The sequence below is a fragment of the Odocoileus virginianus genome, chromosome 22 (genome assembly GCF_023699985.2).
Source record: "Odocoileus virginianus isolate 20LAN1187 ecotype Illinois chromosome 22, Ovbor_1.2, whole genome shotgun sequence".
NCBI lineage: Eukaryota > Metazoa > Chordata > Mammalia > Artiodactyla > Cervidae > Odocoileus > Odocoileus virginianus.
In genome coordinates, this window is record NC_069695.1 from 7,522,265 (window position 1) to 7,546,340 (window position 24,076).

Consider the following 24,076-nt stretch of genomic DNA (forward strand, 5'->3'; position numbering starts at 1 on the left):
ATTACTACATCACATTTGGCAAAACCGTGATAAAATGAGCAAGCAATTGCATACCCAGACGGGACCCATTTTCCAAAGATAAGATCATTCTGTCAGGGAGAGAAAAATGAAAACATCCCCCCTGCCTCTGCCTCTAGATTCTGAAATTCTAACCAAGTAATAAACTCAGCTTTTGAACTTTCTCTAAAAACATAGAGAGATGAGCTTATAAGAAGCTAAGAGAGAAGAGAAAGAGGAGGAAAAAGACAGGGGAGAAAGGGGTGGGAGAGAAGAAACAGCACAGGAGGGGAGGGAAGGGGGCAACGAAGACGGGATCTCTAGGATGCTGGCTCTTACTCAGAAATTGGTGTTTTACTGAACAGGCATAGGGAAGATGAAGTGTTCCTTACCCTAGAAATAGTTTTAAATTGCCTAAGTGGCATTTCTGTGTTAACACAGAAGATAAAATACACATGCCCTACCTATTAGTCATGGTAACATTATTTATTTATCCTAATATCTGTAATAAAGGCAGAGAGTGAGCGCCACAAGACTCTTAATCTAAATGAATGGAAGGAGGTGGCTGTTTTGCATATGTAAAAAGCTATTCTAAAAGTACTATCTAGGCTGAACTATTCCTGTCTACCTAGCTACTCAGTGAGAGATTAATTATCCAAGGAAAGTTCTCAATGAAACACAATCAGGTCACCCTCCAATAAATAATAGAAAGGAAATAATTCCTTTCCTTTCCTAATTCCTTTCCTGCAAAGGAAATAATTCTTACTCCATACAGTGCTAAGAAGAGAGGTGATATAGTAAAACAATTGTTGTCATTAAAGGTCAAAATATGGTTAGCATTCTAAGGCCACTATCACCGCCCTTAGAGGAAAAATTAAGATACTTTCACGTGTCAAAAACAGGATAATTTTCCACTTTCATTTTCTGGAAAAAATATAACTTGCAAGTGACAATAATACCAACAAGCAACAGATTTCATTCATTTGGGTTTTTAATTTTACTTTATGCCTTATTATCGTTTATGCTAAATTTTAAGTAAGTGCTTACAGAGACCAGTGCCCCGTGTGGTTTTTTATAAAGTTCTCAGACTAGTTTCTGAATGAGGAACAATGGATGATATATAAAGGATCAAGGTGGCTGTCTTTGTAATAAAGCACTTATTTGAGGAGGCAGGCACAATATGATTTAGGCATAAAAATTGCCTAGATAGTACATGAAACCAAACAGGATCCTGTGGGGCTCCTGGACATGGTGGACATAGAAGGCTTCCCATCGTTTCCATTCCACCCCCCACCACCACCCCCCACCCCCCAACCTGTTCCCTGTAGGGAACAGATCCCAGCCTCCCTGACGTTCCTGGAGTTCCAAAAAGCATATTTGAACAGTTGCTAATCCAGGAAGGAAAGGGATGCAAAGACAAGGAAGAAAGGGCTAAGAAACAACATTGCATCTTCGGGGCAGGGGCCTGGTCCTGCCTCAAGGGCTACATGCAACAATGCCTTTAAGTCCTTCATGGAATTAAAACCCAGCAAATGGAAGAGGCCAGCATTCTTCATACGGGAGAAGACCACTCGCGAGTGCGTGTATGCTAAGTCGCTTCAGTTGTGTCTGACTCTTTGCGACCCCGTGGATTGTAGCCCACCAAGCTCCTCTGTCCATGGGGTTCTCCAGGCAAGAATACTGGAGTGGGCTGCCATGCCCTCCTGCAAGGGGATCTTCCCAACCCAGAGACCAAACTGGCATCTCCTGCATTGGCAGGTGAGTTCTTTACCAATAGCACCACGAGGGAAGCCTGAAGACCACTTGAGGCCAGGCTAAGGAACCAGCTCATCAAGATTATATCAAGAGAAGAGATAAAAAGGAATGTAAGCGCCTACACTCTTGAACATACAGCTCCTCAGCAAACTCCTCTGGGTGGGGACACATAGTTTTTGAGGGCAGAAGCCCACTGTGCCCCCCTTTGACTGGCAAAGCAATAAAACTATTCTTTTCTAATTCACCGAAAACTCTGTCTCCAAGATTCAATTTGGCACCGCACATAGAGGCTGAGCATACACCCTAGGCCATCACAGGTAAGGGGCTCATAAGCAAATCTGCGATTCAGATTTTTAATACTTCATTGAACAAGTTCTTACAAGTTTCCTTATCTATTTTATTATTGTTACATATTTAAAACATTTGCTTCCTCAAGAAGCTTCTTAGAGCTTTAAGTGCTATTACTTCATTACATTGGTATGCTTTCTTAATGTGTCTCACACAGTGGATATTCATTAAATATACTTGTCAGCTGAATTATGTCATTGCTTGTGCTTTATAAAAGTTAATGCCATATGTGTCATACAAATAATCACAGACTGATTTTTTTTATTATTAATTATACCAAAAACGTTGTATCGTGAGTACTTTTTTTTTTAATGAAATGAGGTATTGCTATTAGTTAGTATCCAAGTGGAAGACTTTCTTATCTCTTGACTTGGAAAGGTTGGCCTTTAAAAAAAAATTCTGGAAATTGATTTTCAAGTTGGATACTTAGGAAAAATGGTATTGATAGAAGAAAAATAGCATTGCTCAGTCTTAGAAATGAGGCTGACTGTAGAATTTTTATCAGCAATGTAATGTAATCATAGCCAGTCAGCCCAGAAAAGTACACAAAAACAATCCCAGGGATAATAGTTGAATTAGGAAGCAAAGGATTCAGACAATCCATAGAAATTGGATCTTCTGAAAATGAACACAGTTTTAAAGTTTAAGTTCTACCATATGAAAACTGAACAAGATCTTTTTAGAGAATTTTTATGGGTTTTTCAACTATCAGTCTGTATATACAACATGGCATATACCATTTAAACATATATATATATATATATATATATATATATACCTAATTTGTTTTTATTCCAGTTTATTGATTAAAAATACAAAATATTTATAAAAGTCATTGATTATCTCTATATTTATACATATATATATGTGTGTGTGTGTGTGTGTATGACCTATAAAGAGAAAGTCAATGAGAAAATTGATGGCTCAAATTATATGTGACCATTAACACTATGAAGTAGAAATCAGCATTATGGAGTGATTTAAACCCAAAGAGCAACAAAACCTTCTTTAGAAGAGAAACCTGAAGCAGGACCACCTTTACTGGCACATGACTAAGGAGGGTCCCCCGCACAGCATGGATTAATGTGCTACTGTAGCTTCTGGATCCTGCAAACGATTCAGCTGGTCCTGCTTGGGTGCCTGCATTTTCTATACATGACCTGAAATCTGCACATTGTTATGCCTTTAAAGACGCTGTGTGAGGTTTTATTTCTGTGATGCAAATCTCTCTCAGACTTGTAAAGCTTAGTCTTCTCCTCGCCCCCAACAAATACTTTATTCCAATCTGTTCTCATCTGGTCTTTTGAAGTCTTAGCTACATGAAAAATGGAACAGAGATTCTGCCCAGAGTAGAGCTTGGTACCAGCACCCAGACTACCTCTCGGAGAGCCTGTGCTTGCTCTTCTTTAACTTGCTGATTTCAAATCCCTAACAAGTGACCTAATCCAAAGATTATTTTCTCTTATTTGCCAATTAAAATATTTTCTACTTCATGTTCTTCCAAAAGCATGTGAGGTGATTTTGAAGTTAGATATAGTTTTAAATATAATGATCGGGAATACAAATTAAACAGCATCATTTGAAAAAAAAAAAAAAAAACAGGAGTAGATGAAACGGTGTCTAAATAATGTACTTTGTTACAAGTAGTCATTTAGTTCATTTAATGGTTAATTACAATTTTTTTAAAACTCTTAACAAAATAAAGTTGGCAAACTACTCTTTGGCAATCAGTCTTTCCAAATAATGTTAGAAATTTAGTAGAAAATTCAAAATGTTGTAAGAAATACAGAAATCTCTTTCAAAAGTGTAGTTTGGGGGCTGTTTGTCCCATGATAAAAGTAGAAATCACTAAATTATAATTGGGTCAGAGAACATTTAGCAGCATTATTTTGTTTGTGGAGCTTAATATAGTGATTTACATTGTAGGATAGTGCGATTGCCCAGTAGAAATTATTGATTTTTTGAATCTGGGTTTGCTTTTGGAAGCTTCTGGAGGGCATTCAGTGAAGGAGCAAGTTCCTGAATTGAGAAGTCCTATACCACTGTTCTTTTTCTCTGATGTAATACTTTTCATACACAAACTCAGAGAAATCTGAAAAAAACAGTGCAGGAGGCTGAACCCCAAGGCTGATGATGAAGTGCTGGCGGGTGGAGTCACCCACTCACTCGGGAGTGGATATGCAGGCGGGATGGATGGGTCAGGCCTCCACAGCTGTTAATCTGTTGCTCGGCAGACCCGGCCAAAGTGAGGAGGCCATCTTGTTAAAAAGTTATCTTTAAAAGCCTTCAGGGTAAATGTGTTGCTCCAGAAATCTTCCTTCTATTTTGTCACTTTAGTAAACTACTATGAAGGGGTTCAAAGATGGCGCCAACGAAAACGAGCACTTGGCCCTTCCCGTCTCGTACTCACGCTCAGGCTGGGTGGCCACCTTGATGGGCTGAGAGCTCTCCCCAGGCCCCCACTGGTTGTAGGCCACGACTCGGAAGGTGTACATGGCTTCCGGCTTCAGGTTTCCCACGGTAAACTGGAGGGACCCGGGCTGCGACGTGTTCACTGCTCGTTCCCTAGGAAATGAAAGCCACAGGAAAAGATGATTTCCACGTGAATACTTTTAGTCACAACCTTTACTTAACAAGCGAGTGGTAAAGTGGATCCAGAGGTTCTTTACTCACTTCCTGTTGACTGCACATAAAGCAAGATCTCAGAGGCTCACTCTGGGATGCAAGCAGACTGGAAGGGCCTACAAATAAATGTTGCAGGATTTCTGGGGAGTTCAAGTTTATGCCATTCCCACGAACCTTGTATACTAAAGTCTTTCCCCTTGACACTTCACCATTTAGCGTCAAAACTCATAACAAAGAGCTAGTAAAATAAGACTGAACATCTGGAGTGCAGGCAGGAAGATGCATTTTGCAAACACTGAGCTAATGACAGAAATTAGGGTTTCGATTATTCCACAAGTCAGTCTTTGTCAGTACTGCCAACCAATGCGTTTATTCTCTTTCATTATAGGACAGGGAAAGGCAGATGTTAAATGCTGATGTGTGCAGAGATTGAAGTCCTGTGGTTATGTTAAGCAAAGTGAGCAAAAGGAAGTAGACTCCCTCCTGGGTGAGGAGGAAGTACAACATCTTCCTGCCTTTTCTTCAAGCCACTACTATATGTATCCTGTTCATTTTCCAATTAAAACCTTCCTTTGTGTGTGTGCTTATGCTACGTCACTTCAGTTGTGTCTGACACTTTGTGACTCTACGGACTGTAGCCTGCCAGGCTTCTCGGTCCACGGGATTTTCCATGCAAGAATATGGAGTGGATTGTCATGCCCTCCTCCAGGGGATCTTCCTTAGTGGTTTCAAACGAATTAATATGCTGATCGTGGTGGGGTTTATAGTACATATTAAGAGGAGACAAATTCTATGAATATAAATCCTAACACATTAGAAATTAGAACCTCTAAAGTATGCTTTAAGAGCATACATGATTCTAGATATTTATATCCTCACAGGTCTCATGTAATTGAATGTGAAGGAAGAGTTCCTTCTAAGCCACTCAACTGTTTCTTAAAGTTTCTATTTCTAGATGATACCTCTTGCATCTCAGTGGAATTATATGTTCATTTCAATTTTACAAGTTTTATTTTGTTTTGGGGAAATATTTCAAGTGAAATCTGTTTTTCTGACAGGGCAAATTAAGTTTCCAAAGGGAAAAGTGAAAGCAAAATTCTAAGGGCATGAATGGTGATCCTTGGGTATATAGACACTCTTAATTTCTCTGATATGACTGAGATTGGCTGGCTCCTCCTCAAAACTCATTTCTCCTTCTCCAGGCACTGGATCTTACGTCTTGGCCCCTGTGAAGCCTAGACGAACCCATGGGACTGGGTTTAACCCATGAGTGTGAGTGCACATGTTCATGCTGATTGCAGGCCTGGCGAGAGAAACCACACAGCATCAGGCAGACTCTGGAACCCATGCACTGATGATGTGTGCGCTCAGTCGTTCAGTTGAGTCCAATTCTGTGACCCCAGGAACTATAGCCTGCCAGGCTCCTCTGTCCATGGTATTTCCCAGGCAAGAATACAGGAATGGGTTGTCATCTCCTACTCCAGCGTATTGTCCCAACCCAAGGATCAAACCTGTCTCTTGCATTTGCTGTATTGGAAGGCAGATTCTTTACCACTGAGCTACTTGGAAAGCTCCGGATCATGATGGAGGTGTCCAAATTCTGCAAGAATTCTGGAATGGACCTGGGAGAAGAACTGCCTGTCAATCAGGAACATTGTTTTTCCACTTTATAGAGTCAAAGAGACTTGAGCTATTATAAGTTTGAGGGTTTCAACGTTATAGCAGTTAGCATGAGTTTATCTAGTACTGCTCGTAATTAAAATATGAAGCCTAGGTGTTTACCGGGGGCAAGGAGGAGGTAGGAATGTGATGTTAGTATTTAATGAGTACAGAGTTTCAGTTGGGAATTCTGGAGATAGAGGGTGGGGAGAGTTGGTCCACAAGGTAAATGCACTTAATGCCATAGAACTCTGCACTTCAAAATGGTTAGAATTCGAAGTGCTTTGTTATGTATATTTTATCACAATAAATAAATGAAACCCAAACATCCCATGTGAATCTGGATATAGCCCAGGTTTAGGCATTCCTGTATGAGTACTGTGTTAAGTTGCCACAAGGCTGAATTATGACATAGTTGGGGAGGGATTGGCTGGGATTCAATAGTGAACTGTAGTAAGACTAAGAAACATCAGATAATTTCCCCATGTACCACATATCACACTCATCGACTCTACAGAACCTTATTTAGGCCAATACATTGCTTTTTAAAAGAAAATCCTCATAATCAGATTGTACACCTTATGAACGTAATTCTTACATCTTATTTTCTTTCAGTAGGGGAGCTGTGTTTCTTCTCTTTTCATATAAATATGATAGGTTTATTATCATTATTTTACAAATGCAAAAGTAAGACTTAGAGAAACATTTTTTTTTTTTTTTGCAAAGGACTCATGGTCAGTGAATCCCAGTTAAGAGTAAGATTTGGGGCTTTGGTATCATTCAATAGGGGAAAACAAGGGGCCTATTTGGATCATGGGCACTTTGGGTATAAGACATGAAATTCTACAAGGAAGAAGGGACACTGGGTGTTCAGAAACCACTGTGAGAATTAGGGTAACTATCACCTGCTATGAGTCATTTCATGATATATTCTCTAGACCTTCAAGCAACATAGTTGTCATTGAAGGTCTGATTTGCATGCCAAACTCCTTGGGTATCTATAAGAAAGGGCAGCTTTCATAACTGACTTTATTTGGGTAACTACTAAATAATTTATGTGAAATAGCTGTGCTCTAGGATGTGCTGGCATAACCCTTTGAAAAGGATTCTTCAAAGGAAAAAAAGACAAGAATATCTGGGTATGTCCAGGTAAGAATGTCGAAGATCGTATAATAGAAACATCACTCAGGTAAAAAAGGGGATGTTGGATTTCATCACAAGGAAGGGAGTTCTAGGTTCCTATAATCTCCAGCAGCTTTCAAAATATCCCAAATTAGTAAGGGTCATGAAAAAATTATGTTCATTGACATGGAAAACTGATATTAAGATATTATACACATATGAACAAAGAATCTTTAGAAAATACTTCCATGGTAGTGATCTCAGTCCCTCCTGTAACGAGATGCCCTGGATTTACCATTAGTTTCTCCAGTATGGGCACTTAATGGCTTTAAATACAGATTTAATCTAAACATTTCCAATTTATGTGCTAATTTTCAGAAATCTGCTTATCCTGTCAGAGCAAGGTCACATCAAACTGCTAGGTAGACTAGGGAGACTTCAGGACTTCTAGGTCTTCCCAGATGGTGCAGTGGTAAATAAACTAGCTGCCAATACAGGAGATGTGGGTCCTATCCCTGGACTGGGGAGTCACCTTGGAGGAGAAAATGGCCACTCACTCCAGTGTTCTTGCCTGGAAAACCCCATGGACAGCAGAGCCTGACAGGCTACAGTCCACGGGGTTGCAGAGAGTCAGACACGACTGAGCGCGCATGCGCGCACAAAGGATGCTAAAGCCAAGGGTTGTTTTCTCAGCTTTGTCTTTATCTGAACCTCAGAGTCCTGAAGTGCTGACTGGTGCTATAAAAGCATTTACTCATAGAGTTTCTAGAGATTTCAGTGAGATGCTATATGTAAACCATATAGAGCAAGAGACATGAGGCCTCGTATTCATGGAGTCTTCCACACGTGGTACTTACTACTGCTGCTATTTCTATTACTATACCAAAAAAAAAAAAAAGACAACCTCATAGGAAGGGAGTGTTCTTGAGTTCAAGAAGAGGGCTTTCCACAATTTGAAGGGAGAAAGTAATAAGAGGTACAATCACAAAGAAAAACATATAAACATTGACGTTTTGTGTCAGATTAATTTTGTTTACAGAGATAAGTCCAATCAAAGAAAGTAGTCCCACAGATGCAGAGAATAGACCTGCGGTTGAGAGGAGGAGGGGGAGTGGGGGAGGAATGGATTGGGAGCTCAGAGTCAGCAGGCGCAAACTGTTACACGGAGAACGGATAAACAAGGTCCTACTGTATGGCAGAGGGAACGACATTCAATATTCTGATAAACCATAATGGGAAAGAAAATAAAAGAGAACATATATATGCATACACACATACACACATGTATGAATAGGAATACATACATATGAATATATGCATATATTCACATATATACATATATATTAATCACCTTGCTGTACAACCGAAATGAACTCAACGTTGTCAATCAACTCTTCTTCAATTTTTTTAGCGTCGTCAGAACTAGAGGCATTGGACAAGTTTCGATAATGAAAATGGCAATAGTCTTTAAAAGGGAAGAGGCTTTGCTGACAGCAACAGAGAAGGAATGGCGTTCCCCGAGTTTCCCAGCATCGTTCCCCAGCCCTGTGGCATCTGGGCTTTGGTGCCAGGTTGCTTCGATGCTTCCTAGGGTCCTACTGGGTGACATCAAAGTGACACCAGTGAATTCTAAGAAAATAACATTTACTGCCATGTCACCCTTCACAGATTTGTTCAGTTGCAAAGATTGGCAGGTGGCTTTTGATAACCCCATTTCTTCTTTAACAGCTGAAAGCAAACTTTTGCAAGTCATCTCCCAACAAGGAAATAAAATCTGAATTTGGAAGGACAATTTGTGACTCATTTCTCTGGTTACATGCTGCTGGTGATGGCCAGCACCTAAAGTAAACTCTCCATAATCTCTGTCTTTAGGCAGTTAGCAACTAGGACTTTATTCTGCTCATTCTAGCCCATGCTCCTCTGTAAATGGGCAGATAAATGCACTAGGTTCTGAAGAACAGAGATGTTAGGAGTTTGCCCAATTCCTGTGTCCAGGGGTACTGCCTTGTCACCACACCAACCTCTCCTGGGAAAGCAGCAGGGGCCCTGGCTGTATCTCCAAGAAGTTTTCGCTGATGACTCTGAAGACATAATCACCCGTCAAACCCACAGAACTCAGTCATGGCCTGTGGTGGCAGATGAACTGTCCAGAACATCATTATTCCCCTTGTTTTCCACTTGCCTCGAGTCAGTGTGGGCAAGTTAAGATTAAGTTGACTGAAGCTGAAAGACCAGAATTCACTCACGGCATATTCCATCACTGAATAACCACACAGAGTATATATTATACAGTCTGTCTCCTTCTGCTGGCTGGAAAAGGTGTAGGCAACTTACCTCCTCTGACCTTTACATGGAGACTAACAGGAGTTGGTTAACAAGAAGCACCTCTTTTCTGAAAATTCTGGTTCTCTGGGCTTTGGTTTACCTGGCTGAGGTTTCTTGGAAAATTACTATGTTCTAAAAGCATGTACTCTGACCCAGTAACACTAATTCTGCTGCTTTGTTGAGATCAGGTTTTCATCTAAAACCTACTTATGAGATGGGCTGGGACCTGGGGCCCTTTGCTGCATTGCAGCCATGCTCGTACCTCGATACCCCTCTCCTGGAGCAACAAATACGAAGAAACTGTAGGGGGCTAGGAATAACTGCACGCATGGGCACTTAGGACAAATTCTGGATAAAACAGACAAAGAGCCCAAGTGCCACTTCTGAAGAGCCTGGAGCAAAAAAGCAGGGTACTGGGCATGCCCCCTGCACACACGCCACCTAAGGGATGGGCAAACCCCCTAAGCCACTCCCCTGGCCTGGTCCCTGGACACACCCCTATCCTCACCCCTTACAAGGAACAAGTCTCCGCCCCCCTCGGGGAGTCAGCAAGCAAGGGAACCTGTGGTTGGTTTTCTCTCCCTGCTGCTGCAGCAGCGTCCCCGGTTAAGCCATGCCTGAATTTCTTGTCCAGATTCTGATCAATTTCTATTGGTTAAGAAGGCCAAGAACCCTTGTCGGTCACACTTAAATGTTGATACATGTTAATTCAGGGAGTCACACATGGTGGCATGGAATGTACCCTTGAGCAGTATGCATTGATCTCTTATTAGAGTCGCTGGTTAGACTCTAACTCTGGTTAGACTATATTTTCTTGTGCCTGGAACTGACTCTTGATCTGGTTCCTACTTACCATGCGTTGCTTATAATACTTTTCTAGTTCTGTGTCATTGGTCTTCCCAGTTCTGTCTTCTGTTGACAGAAACACTCTTCTAACACACAGAGTCTGTCAACTCCATGCCCAAAACGTCATGCTGACTGCCATTCTATGGTTAATGCAATATCCACTTCTTGGGACATGATTCAAAGACCTTTAAGACATGGCCCAACCCTTCACAGAACCATCTGTAAATGGGTCACTCTGCCCAACAACACCCTGTCCATCCCTGTGTTTGTCACTCTGACTTTCATTAATTTTGTTTAATTTTGATTATCTTGGAGTTACCTTCTGACCCACTTCCTTCTCGGTTTGGCAGAAACTCATCTATTCTTCAACTCTAACTCAAAGAAATTCTGGCTAGAGCTTTCCTACCATTATGTCCTCTGATTCAAGCAGCATAAAATACAGCATAAAATACTATCTCCTTCAGGCTTCTGTCGCTTTTGGTTTACACGTCTACTGCAGCCTGTATCACACTGTATTGACAGACATGTCAGTCTCTTTGAGTTAAGTGTGAATTGTTTCAGAAGAGAAGTCATATTCCATTCATATCCTATTGACACTCAGCTGGTATAGACTCACTACAGATCAAGAATGCCTATGCTACACGGGAGCCACCTAGATGTCCACTGACAGGTGAATGGATAAAGACGTTGTGGTACATATATGCAATGGAATATTACTCAGCCATAAAAAGAAATGAATTTGAGTCAGTTCTAGTGAGGTGGATGAGCCTAGAGCCTGTTACACAGACTGAAGTGAGTCAGAAAGAGAAAAAATACCATCTGTTAACACACGTATATGGAATCCACAGAAACAGTACTGATGCGCATTCGCAGAGCAGGAATAGAGATAGAGGTACAGAGGACAGACTTGGGGACGCAGCCGGAGAAGGAGAGGGGGAACTGGGGGAGCAGCATTGAAAGATATATATCACCGTATGCAAGACAGATAGCTAGTAGGAGGCTGCTGTCTAACACAGGGGCCTCCACCTGGAGCACCGTGACAGCTGAGAGGGGTGGGAGCTCCAGAGGGAGGGGGCGTACGTATACCTCGGGCTGATTCACGTTGCTGTGTGGCAGAAATTAACACAACATGGCAAAGCAGTTATCCTCTAACTAAAAATCAAAAATAATGATAGTAACGCCTATGCTGCTGGTGCTCATTTTTAAATGAAAGCATAAATAAAAGTAAAAATTTTAATATAATAATTGTACGACATCTTCACAGAGTGTGATCTCCGAAATGTTTCCTTCCAACTTTGGGTGGCTTTCAGATGCCACTTCACTTTCCTAGGTTTCTTTCTCACGATTTGAAGAGTGAGCTCTCCTCAAAGAAGCTTTTTTAAAACATCTATTATTCTTTATCAGGAATAGAAAATTACCTCTGTGTGTGTGTTTATTAGCTGAATTCAGCACTGCTGTATTTACGTTTCAGAAGTAAACACAGTTTAAAGATTAAGGTGGCATCATTTCTTAGAGGATCATTTGAATCAGTCTACAGCGCACATCTTAAGTAAACATATATCCTCTTGCCTAAGTATAGCAGGGTGTTAACATGCAGTCACAGCTGTGGGCTGAGCAACAAATCCTGTCTTGATGTATCAAATGCCTAATTAATTGCTTTAAAAAGGAAGAGTTCTATTAATACTCCTTCTTCAGGAAGGACCTATGGTATTTTTAATGAAGAGATTTTTAACATCTTTTGATCCGTTCTTCTTTGATTTTTATTTCTTTAACAAAAGTCGCAAGGGTGCAATGGTGGAAAGAGTTCAATTGGAAATAAGCTATTTACTGAAATAGGGCTCCAAGTGAGAGCAGCAACCACCACCCAAGGCCACCCTTTCTCACCCCCAGAAGCAGAGACTCCGGAATCACTGTTATCTTGAAGGGAAAGTAGGTTCAGAGGCGACCCACCCCTAGACAAAGCATAATGGGGGGATGGAAGTCATCTTCTTGGTCAGAGGTATTTTCACTAAATTTTGGTTAAAATTTCTGTTTCTACTTGAATTGTTTACACACACACACACACACACACACACATTCTGAGGAACAGGCTTAAAAAATTTTTGTCTCAACATAATTTGTTTCAGCATCTAGCACACATCCAAAACACTAGTTACATAACCAATAACGACTGCAACAACAAATACAACAACTGTTTTTTCATGGAAAAGGAAAAGTTCTGGATTCAAATGATTTATTTTGTTTAGTACTCAGAATAAATATGACTCAGCTCTGGGTCCTATCCCCATCCTGTGATTTGGGGACGGCTGGTCTACCTTTCTCTAGCTGCTACTGTCATCTCCACGCAGACAAATTCCTGATCGATATCTCCAACCCAAACCTCTCTTCTGAGCTCCAGCTTTCTATTTTCAAGGAGGATCCTGCTTGACATTCCAACTTGAATATTGAAAAGTATATCAAACTTACCATGTCTGAGTGTGACTTTCTGATCTTCATTCTCAAACTTGGATTGTTCCACCATCCTGATTTCAGCAACTTATCTCGCCATAAGCTGAATCCTAGGAATCATCCTTGAAAACTCCTCTGTCTCACAATTATTGTCCAATCTTTCACCCTGCCCTGTCCATTCTGCTTCCCGAATACTTCTAGAATCTTCCCCCACTGCTCCATCTTCACGGATACACCTTAGTCCCGCCTACCTACCTAATACAACTAAACTGTTCCTAAGAGACTATACCCTCCTCTGCTACTTCCAATACAGTTTTGGACACATGGTCAACTCACAGGTGAAGCATGGGTCATTCATTGACATGGGAAATCTGTCGATGACATGTTTTATATTTCAATGTACATCACAGGAAAAATTAAATCACTATTGTCTCATTTAGTGATCTAGAACACGTTAGAATGGACACGGTTGTACACTTTGCAGAGAAGCAGAGCGGCAGGAGGCCTGACTTAGCTTGAAGGTGGAGCTTTGGATTCTGAGTCTTTGTATCACATGCTGTCTTTGCATCACAACACACTCCCTTCATAACAAGCTTCATCAGCTGCAGGATCCTCAACTCTGAGGGGCAGGGAAAGAATATGTAAACACTGTGTTGAAAATGTAATGCACGATGCATTCTAAAATGAATTCTCCACACCAGTCATGGAAAGCTGGTCTCCAATCCTGAGCAGTGAGCAGAGGTTTCCTGAAGTGGCATAAAGCCATGGAAAGCAAACAGCTGCAAGGTGGAAGCCCCCGCCCAGTGTTTGTTCTGCCACAAAATAGGCGTGTGACCTTGAGCAATCCAGGGGCTGTCTTGGAACCTTTTCCACTTCATTTGCAAAAAGAAGATACCAGCCCCTTATCTGCCAAACTCACAGGGTGTCTGTGAGGATTAAACTGAATGATATTCAGTAAAGTGTTTTAATTCTCTCATCTGAACTCACACAGTCCTTTTAGGAAGTATCTTTTACTTTGTGTGGTATAGTAAAGAGATCACTGGACTAGAAACTTGCATTTAAATCCTTGCTTATAATATTTCCTAGTTGTATAGCATCTTAGGTGAAGCTTTGTCAGGTCAGTTCAGTCACTCGGTCATGTCCAGTTCTTTGCAACCCCATGGACTGCAGCACGCCAGGCTTTTGTGTCCATCACCAACTCCCGGAGCTTGCTCAAACTCATATCCATTGAGTCGGTGATGCCATCCAACCATCTCATCATCTGTCATCCCCTTCTCCTCCCACCTTTAAGCTTTTCCAGCATCAGGGTCTCTTCCAATGAGTCAGTTCTTTGCATAAGGTGGCTCAAGTATTGGAGCTTCAGCATCAGTCCTTCCGATGAATATTCAGGACTGATTTCCTTTAGGATGGACTGGTTGGATCTTGCAGTCCAAGGGACTCTTAAGACTCTTCTCCAGCATCACAATTCAAAAGCATCAATTCTTTGGCATTCAGCTTTCTTTTTTTTGTATGTGTGTAATATAGTTTTATTAAAGTATAAAGGAGATAGAGAAACTGTCTGACATAGGCATCAGAAGGGGGTAGAAAGAGTACCTGCTTGCTAGTGTTAGCAAGGGAGTTATGTATTCCCCAATGAATCCAAAGAATGTCTGGAGGTTGTAAAGCCCTCACCAGACCTATAGTCAAATTCTCACATCCATACATGACCACTGGAAAAACCATAGCTTTGAATAGATGGACCTTTGTAGGCAAAGTAATGTCTCTGATTCTTAATATGCTGTCTAGGTTGGTCATAGTGTTTCTTCCAAGGAGCAAGTGTCTTTTAATTTCATGGCTGCAGTCACCATCTGCAGTGATTTTGGAGCCCAAGAAAATAAAGCCTCTCACTGTTTCCACTGTTTCCCCATCTATTTGCCATGAAATGATGGGACCAGATGCCATGATCTTAGTTTTCTGAATGTTGAGTTTTAAGTCAGCTTCTTCACTCTCCTCTTTCCCTTTCATCAAGAGGCTCTTTGGTTCTTCATTTTCTGCCATAAGGGTGGTGTCACCTGCATATTTGAGGTTATTGATATTTTTCCTGGCAATCTTGAGTCCAGCTTGTGCTTCATCCAGCCCAGCATTTCACATGATGTACTCTGCATATATGCTAAATAGGCAAGGTGACAATAAACAGCCTTGATGTACTCCTTTCCCAATTTGGAACCAGTCTGTTTTTCCATATGCAGTTCTAACTGTGGCTTCTTGACCTCCATACAGATTTCTCAGGAGGCAGGTCAGGTGGTCTGGTATTCCCATCTCTTTAAGAATTTTCCAAAAAAAAAAAAAAAAAAAAGAATTTTCCACAGTTTGTGGTGCTCCACACAAAGACTTTGGCATAGTCATCAAGCAGAAGTAGATGTTTTTCTGGAACTCTCTTGCTTTTTCGATGATCCAATGGATGTTTGCAGTTTGATCTCTGGTTCCTCTGCCTTTTCTAAATCCAGCTTGAACATCTGGAAGTTCTCAATTCACGTACTGTTGAAGCCTGGCTTGGAGGATTTTGAGTATTACTTTACTAGAATATGAGATGAGGGCAATTGTGTGGTACTTTGAGCATTCTTTGGCATTGCCCTTCTTTGAGATTGGAATGAAAACTGACCTTTCCCAATCCTGTGGCCACTGCTGGGTTGTCCAAATTTGCTGGCATATTGAGTGCAGCACTTTCATGGCATCATCTTTTAGGTTTTGAAATAGCTGAACTGGAATTCCATCACCTCCACTAGCTTTGTTCATAGTGATGTTTCTTAAGACCCATTTGACTTTGCATTCCAGGATGTCTGGCTCTAGGTGAGTGACCACACCATGGTGGTTATCTGGGTCATTAAGATCTTTTTTGTATAGTTCTTCTGTGTATTTTGATGCTTTGCAGACTTTCTGAATTGAGCCAGGCAAACTCATTTGTAAAACAGAGATTATCATACCAGCCTTATCTGAGAATCAAATGTGCTAACATTTGCGAAAGTGATAAACTTCTCTCTAAACAAGAATTGGGAAATGTCTTTATTTCATTGATTTTCACTTCCAACCCACATGAATCCATCCCATGGATCCATCTGTTCCAGGCAATGACCAAGTGTTTTAGGCACTTTCTCAACCCTGTTTAATACTCATCACTACCTTACATGTCAGGTACTATTATTAATCCACATGAGGAAATGAAGGTAGCAGTAACTGGCCCAAGGCCACATGGCTAGTTCAATTCTGAACCAGAATTGAAGCCCGGGAAGTTCAATTTCACAGCCTCAAAGCCTTAACCTTGTGAATACACTGAGTCACACTCCATATGTAATTTTAGCTTGCTGAATGGAAGGTATAATGTTCTACATACATATAAAAATTTGCTACTGTGCTTTACATAGCAAATAAAGGATGCAAATCAGCCTCAACATTAAGTCAGAGAATTATCAGAAAGAAGCCTGTCGAAGAAATCCATATCCTAATTCTGAAAGTATCAAGAAAGTTTGATTCTCTTCCAGATTAATCCACTAACTGCTGAGAACAAGCAGGTGTAGAGCTTGAGAACACTCGCTCCGAGGGCAGGCCTGCGTTCAATCTTGGTTCTACCACTTGTCAGTTGTATAGCAGAGGTATACACCTCTTTAAGCCTCGTCTGGATGTTTTGCTGTAAGGATGAAATAAAGACAATTTATGGAAGATGCCTGGTCCCTGGTACCAGTGAGTAGTAAATAAATGCTTGCTCTCAGTATCTCAGTGTGGATGCTTACTCTGTGGTCTTAGGGATGCAACTGACCCATCCCTTGGGCATCAGCCGCTAGATGTTTAAGTAGCAGAAAGTTGGACTCTGATCCCTAAGATCATTCTCCATTCTAAAGATTTTTAGGTAGTAGGGAGAGACAGCTGGATGTCTGTGAAGCAAATATATGTCTGTGAATTCTGGCTTTCAGGTTCTAGAATTTATGTTGTCCTCTGACTTATGCAATGAAAGCTCCCGAGGGGCTGAATAAAAAATGTTAACCGTGGCACTTGCATTATTGACACCATTAACCAGTCAGACAGATTAATGATAATCTGAGCTAGAGTAATTTGCCTGACAAAGCCATCGCAAATCTGAGGCGAATGTTAAATCCACTACCTTTTAAAAAGCTGTTGTGTTAAGGGGCTAAATAAACCTGTATGGGCAAATAAGCATCCCAGCTAATCGCTCAGAGACACATGGCTCATGTTTGTTCTAGCTGAGAGCCAGAAAGGAGAAAATGAACCAAGATAGCGGAATCAAGCTTCAAAATCAACTTTTTGTTTCTCAATTTAAGAAGTTTCCATTGAATTGCAGTCAGCGTTTTCATCTTCTCAGTAACACAGTTTGCTTTATTGGTTGAGGAAAAATCTATTAAGAATATCACATCTGCCTCTCCGCCACTTTTATCTTATCAGTTCCGATCAGTAAACATCTGCAGAAGTCAGGAAACTAGACACTTGGATACAGAATTATAAATAAGATCCTGTCTCAATCATTGGGGAGAGAAACAGACATATAGGCAAACAAACATAAAACCAGATACAAGGTGCCAAATACTTACCATAGTCATACAATCAAAGTGAAAGGGGCAGATAAAGGAGAAGTTGATGACTTCTGACTTATAGGACCCTGGAGAGTTTCACACGGTGACTGACACTTCAATTGGAACTTCAATTCAACAACTATCGTGTGAGCTTTTACTCTAAGTTAGGCATTGCTCTGGGTGCTGAGAATAGCTCAATGAATAAAGTGATAAAAAAAAAATCCTTGCCCACATAATGCTTATATTCTGGTGGTGGGAAAAGGGATTCAGGAAACAATAATTAAAAGGTAATAACTCAGTGTTGAAAAATAAGAATGAATAAGGACACTGGGAAGTTTAGCAGTCAAGTAAAACTTCGAAGAGAGGATACCGCCTCTGCAAAGACTTAGTGACGGAGAGAATGATCCATGGCCAACGTTTGAGGGGAGCAGCATTCTAGGGAGGCTGGAGAATCAGGACACTGCTCTGGAGGGGGAAGGATTCTTGGTATACAGAGGAAATGCAGAGGGAGTGAGTGAATAAGAAAACAGTAAATACAGATGATGAAGTTCGGAAGGTGACAAGGGGCCAGATCAAGGATTTCTGATAATTTTCTGAATGAGATAGGTAGTCACTGGAGGGTTTTCAAGAAGAGAAATGATGCAGCCTAACTTGTGTGACAGAGAAGGCAATGGCACCCCACCCCAGTGCTCTTGCCTGGAAAATCCCATGGACAGAGGAGCCTGGTAGGCTGCAGTCCATGGGTTCGCTAAGAGTCAGACACGACTGAGAGACCTCACTTTCATTTTTCACTTTCATGCATTGGAGAAGGAAATGGCAACCCACTCCAGTGTTCTTGCCTGGAGAATCCCAGGGACAGGGGAGCCTGGTAGGCTGCCGTCTATGGGGTCGCCCAGAGTCAGACATGACTGAAGTGACTTAGCAGCAGCAGTAGCTTGTGTGAACTCTAGGTTAAATTCAGCTGCTAAGGTAAGAATAGACTTGAGAGGTTATAGCAATAGTATGGATGAGACTTGATTGTAGTAAGAAGAAGTGGCAGGATTCAGTATATGTTTTATATAGTCAACTTTTTTAATCATAGAAAAATTTGAGCAATACAAAATTAGACAGAATGATATGATGACCCACATTATTCCCATCAGTCAGCTTAAAATAAATCACAGAAGACAGTCTTTTAGAATTATTTTGTAGCAAATATCAGGTATCCTATCTTATCAAGGATTCATGATATATTTTGGCAGTGCTGCTAAGACTTGATGATGGATTTGATGTAGGGTTTGAGAAAAAAAGGGGCTTCCCTGGTAGCTCAGACAGTAAAGTGCCTGCCTTTAAAGAGACCCAGGTTCGATCCCTGGGTTGGGAAGATCTGCTAGAGAAGGAAATGGCAACCCACTCCAGTACTCATGCCTGGAAAATCCCATGGACTAAGGAGCCTGGTAGGCTATAGTCCATGGGGTCGCAGAGTCAGACATGACTCAGCGACTTCACTTCCACTTTCACTTTGAGAAAAAAAGAGGTCTTAACAATTACTCCAAGGACTTTGGCTTGAGTAATGAGAAATATGTGGATTTTACTGAGATGCAGGAATCTCTGGCATGACAAAGTTTTGGAAGGAGGTTGAGGTCGAAGGAAAATAGATAGTTTGTTTATAAGTTTTAGATGTTCATGACAAATCATAGTTGAGAAATCAAAAAGGAATCGGGCTATATGATTCTGAATTGCAGGTAAAACGGCAGGACCAGGTATACAAATTTAGAAGGCGTCAACATATTGACAAAATATTGATATAAAGTCACAAACTAGGTGAATTGATATCTCCAAAATCTGAGTTCTAGGGCAGCTTAATATTCACAGGTCAGGGAGAAGAAGAGTAACATTTAAAAAAAAAAAAAAGCCTGAAAATGAGTGGCCATAAAGACTGGAATAGAATCAGGAGAATGTCTATTATAGAACCCAAGGGAAGGATATGTTTAATGATAGGGGAAGTGATCAACAGTGACAACATTTGTTAACTATCCAAGTAATGAGAGCACCAGGAATTGACTATCGGGTTTAGCATCACGGATGCCACCTGGGAAACCCTGATAAGATCAGTTTCAGTGAAACACTAGCAATAGAATCATAACTGTAATATGTAATAATAATATGTAATATGTAATAATATGTAATAAGGCTCAGCTGGTAAAGAATCTGCTTGCAATATGGGAGACCTGGGTTTGATCCCTGGGTTGAGAAGATCTCCTGGAGAAGGGAAAGGCTACCCACTCTGGTATTCTGCCCTGAAGAATTCCATGGACTGTATAGTCCATGGGGTCGCAAAGAGTCGGATATGACTGAGTGACTTTCACCTCACCTAGACAACTCGAGGTCTGTTGCTGTAAAAGGGAAGCGAATGAAGTGATAGAGAAGGGAGAAATGAGATTGAGAGGAATGATTTGTTGAGAGGGAAAATACAAATACCTGCTTGTATGCTGATGGGCACGGTAGCCCAAGGTGCGAAACAAATGATGCTGAGGAGAAAGGCTGAGATGAAACTTTGTTCTTTTGTTTGCAAGACAGGGTGGGATCTAGTACGTAAGTGAACATTTGGCCCTGTTAAGAGCACGGCCAATTCTTTCCCAGCAATTTGAGGAAAGACAGGTTACATACTTAAAGATTCACTGAGATAGGTAAATCAGATACGCAGGTTATACAACTTTTATTCCAAGTGCTACTATTTTCCAGGAAATTAGAAGGAAGGTTAATTAAGAGCAGGGGAAAGAGGGAAGGTATTGGAGATTTAAGTATCCTGAGGGTCATGTGTCAGAGAGCCTGACTGCTCTGTGCAATGTAACTCCCAGATGAGTAGTTAAGAATTTAAAGACTATCAGCACATATTTTCTTCCAGGTATATTCAGCTCCAAGAGAACAAGAAAAGTTAGGCAGAAAATGAGTTTACTTGAATTGTTTCCCCACTCCCACCAAGAAACTAATATTAAATGAGAATCACAAGCAAAGCATCGGTGTATGGCAGTGTTTCTAAGAATCGACTGCGGGATTTCAGCTATTTAACAAGTGAAGGGGACCATGAAGGGGGAGGGGCCATGGAAGACCATAGAATCCATGAACTGCAGGGTCCCCATGGAATCCAAGTTGGTTGTAATCAGAGTCTTAAATGGAAGCTTATACAACTTCTATTCTGAGTACTACTATTCTCCAGGAAACTAGGAGGAAGGTCAATTAAAGAGGGGGAGAGAGGGAAGGTACTGGAGATGTGAGAAGAGAGGAACAGGAAAATAAGAGAAAGCATGATGTCTAAAAGTGAGAGCAATGAGAATTTGCAGAGTGCTGTTGACAAGAGTCACGGGATGGCCAGAGGAATAACTGCCCAAGAGGGTAGGAAGGATTGATCCATGGGCCTGAAAGGCAAGGAAGATATCAGTAGATGAGTAAAGGATGAGATGTTTTCATTAGCAGGAAACAGTGAGCAGCTTTGAAAATAAGTGGTTCATATAAAAGATGGCAACCCATTGTTACAGCGATACAACCATCACCTTTGCGCCTTCTTTTCAGCCTTTTTCATATTGTCTGTCTTAGAGCTCAAACAATTTTGAGACCTGCATCCTGCCTTTGTACAGTGTCTACCTGGGATGCTTTCACTGAATTCTTTCAGTTAGTTCTCACAGCAATTCTGATAGGTAGAATTCATGTTCCCTTCGCCCATCACAGCAAAGAGATGTTATTCCTGGTTTTTATATAGCTAAATTGACAAAACTCACATCTGATAAAATCATAGTGCCATTTCCAAATCTAGCCATTTGGATGTACGTGGTATATTTTTAACCATTATAGGTTAGAGGGACTACACTCTATCTATGTATAGATTGCAGACAGATTTCCATTCAAGGGAATTTGGTAGTAGTTATTTGCATGTCTTTATATAGAAATTTGATCATATTTAAATTTAAAACACTTTCCCATTGTTTAAGCAGTGAAGTGAGTGATCCAAACTATATTTCAAAAAGATAGCTTGAGACAGTGAGGGGGATGGATTAGAAGGTGAGAAACTATTGTCAGAGATCATATAAGTGATAGTAGAGGTAACAGAAAGAAAGGAGATATGGCTGAGCTGTGGCCAAGATAGACAAGAGAAGACCTGATGACTAACAGTAGCGCTGAGTCGGAGAAGTAAAACATGACTTGGGTTTTTTTGCTTGGTCAACAGGATGAAAGGGACAAACATAAACCAAGAAAAGTGAAGGAAATATATACTTAAGGAGGAGACAGTGAGTATGGTTCTCAGCAGGTTGAATTTAAGATGCCACCAGGAAACCCATGTGAACACATGAAGACAAGTGGGCGAGAATTATTATCTCCAGGCTTCACAGCTGCATGCAAGGAACTTGAGAGGCTTCTCCTAAGGTCCCAGAGTTATATAGTTGCAGAGATAAAACTGAAGCAAAGGCCTGCTTCTTCACAGTAATGAATGACCCTAGGGAACACAGGCGATAGGCATTGGTGTATTTCTTTTCTTGCATGGTAGAGGCAGGTCAAATCGCAAAAGAAAACAGGAACTTAAAAAGGATATACTTTAACAGCTGCTGTGAACTGAGAAGAAAAGCATTTTGAGACGCAGCATGAGAGACGTTTCACTGTGCCATCCGATTTTCACGCTGCGGCCGTTTGAACTAAAGACCACCCCCGCCAGCCCAAGCTATATTGTTGCTTTCGGATCCTGGAGGGTTCCTAAAGATCACCATGTGTTTCAAGCACTCAAAGTTTCAGGGACCAGAAGCCTGACACTTCAACCTGGGCTTCCCCGCCACATGCCTTCAACAGGCACAGGTAACACTTGTGACAGCCATCCAGTCTCTTCTCCAGAATGAACAGTGATCGCCAGGATTAATGGGAGCTCAGCCTTGTGGACAACTGGGTCCCAATAGGACACGTGTCCATTCTCGGGCTTTCTGCTTTCTCTAGCTCCTTTTCTTCTCCCTCCCCCTCTCTTCTTCCCTCATGCCTCTCTAAAACATTGCACAGACAGAGATGCACAAAACAGGTCATATTTTCTGCATGGCCACTTTGGGCTAATTATTTAAGAGGAAGAAAAGATTTGGGAATTGGATCCCTGCCAAGTCAACAGATATTTTGTAAAGATCCTAGTTACCCTATCAAAATCCTCATCCATTAAAGAATTTACTGATGCTGTTCCCTCTCTGTGTGAGAGGCACAGGCAGGTCCACTGAGTATATCTGAAAATAGGTGTTCTTGTCTACAGAACCTTGGGATTTGGCAACATAATGTTTCTCTGATGCAAATTCAGCTTTTACATGCTCATCTTTTAATCATCTTTAATTGGCAATATTAAAAAAAAACCCAAATATAATGAGGAGAGAAAATTACAAAATGCTTTAAAAATTGAATGGGAAGTTAATTAAGAAAAATCTCTAGCTTTCTGACTCATTCTAAGTGAGATATTTACAGAATGGCTTGACACTTTAATCTTAAATAAAAGTTCCAAACATTGAACATGTTTAAATGCAAATATACCTGTTTAAGTGCCAATAATTAATGATAAATAACAATGATACCAATCATATTGGCATTTGATAAATATTGCAAAACTCCATTTCAAGCAATATGGCTAATTGGATAGTATGTGAAAAAACGCTTTTTTACAGCACACCTAAAATACTGGGTAAATTATTCAAAACCTCTTTTACAAAAAAAAAATTACCCATGAATATGCTGGCAGCAAAATAAGAGAATTATAGTGGGAAAGCAGACTTCCAGGATCACTCTTTAACTTAGGGTATTTGCCCATCAGTAGAAGTCTAGACCTATAAATTTTAGAAACTAACAGGAAAAGAGAATAAGAAACAAAGTTTTCAGATAAAGTAGGGTATAAGGTCTTATTAGAGAACCCTGCATGTAGCCAGGATCCTGAAAAAAGCAAGCTTCAGTGGAAAATGAAAATGAAATTAGCGTCATGAGAGGACAAGTGAATACATCCCAATATCAGTTTTAACTTAGTTGGAAGAGAAAGGGGAAAAAAAAAAAACCTCTTAAAATTGCTTATCGCAAGTCTGCATTTACTCATTTAAGTTGATATGTTAAAAATGGTAGAAAAACAAATGTTATACTTAATGGATTTTCTGATAACTAATGAAATATCAGTATGAGACCTGCGCCTCCTTGGTGGTTCGGTTGGTAAAGAAGCCTCCTCCAGTGTGGGAGAACTGGGTCGGGAAGATCCCCTGGAGGAGGGCATGGCAACCCACTCCAGTATTCTTGCCTAGAGAACCCCACGGACAGAGGAGCCTGGTGGGCTATGGTCCACGGGGTTGCAGAGAGTCGGACACATCTGAGGGACTAAGCACCTGAGACCTGCGTGGACCAAATACATCTTA

General features: G+C 40.9%; 1 protein-coding gene across 5 annotated transcripts in view; it reads right to left on the reverse strand.

Annotated features, from left to right (window-relative positions):
• Window positions 1–24,076, reverse strand: part of DCC (DCC netrin 1 receptor) — a 1,226,177-nt gene that overhangs the window by 370,882 nt on the left and 831,219 nt on the right. For all 5 annotated transcript variants that reach the window (XM_070452514.1, XM_070452512.1, XM_070452511.1 and 2 more), the window contains one exon: window positions 4,511–4,665. In XM_070452514.1, the coding sequence (XP_070308615.1) occupies window positions 4,511–4,665 (155 nt within the window). The remainder of the gene's footprint in view (window positions 1–4,510; window positions 4,666–24,076) is intronic.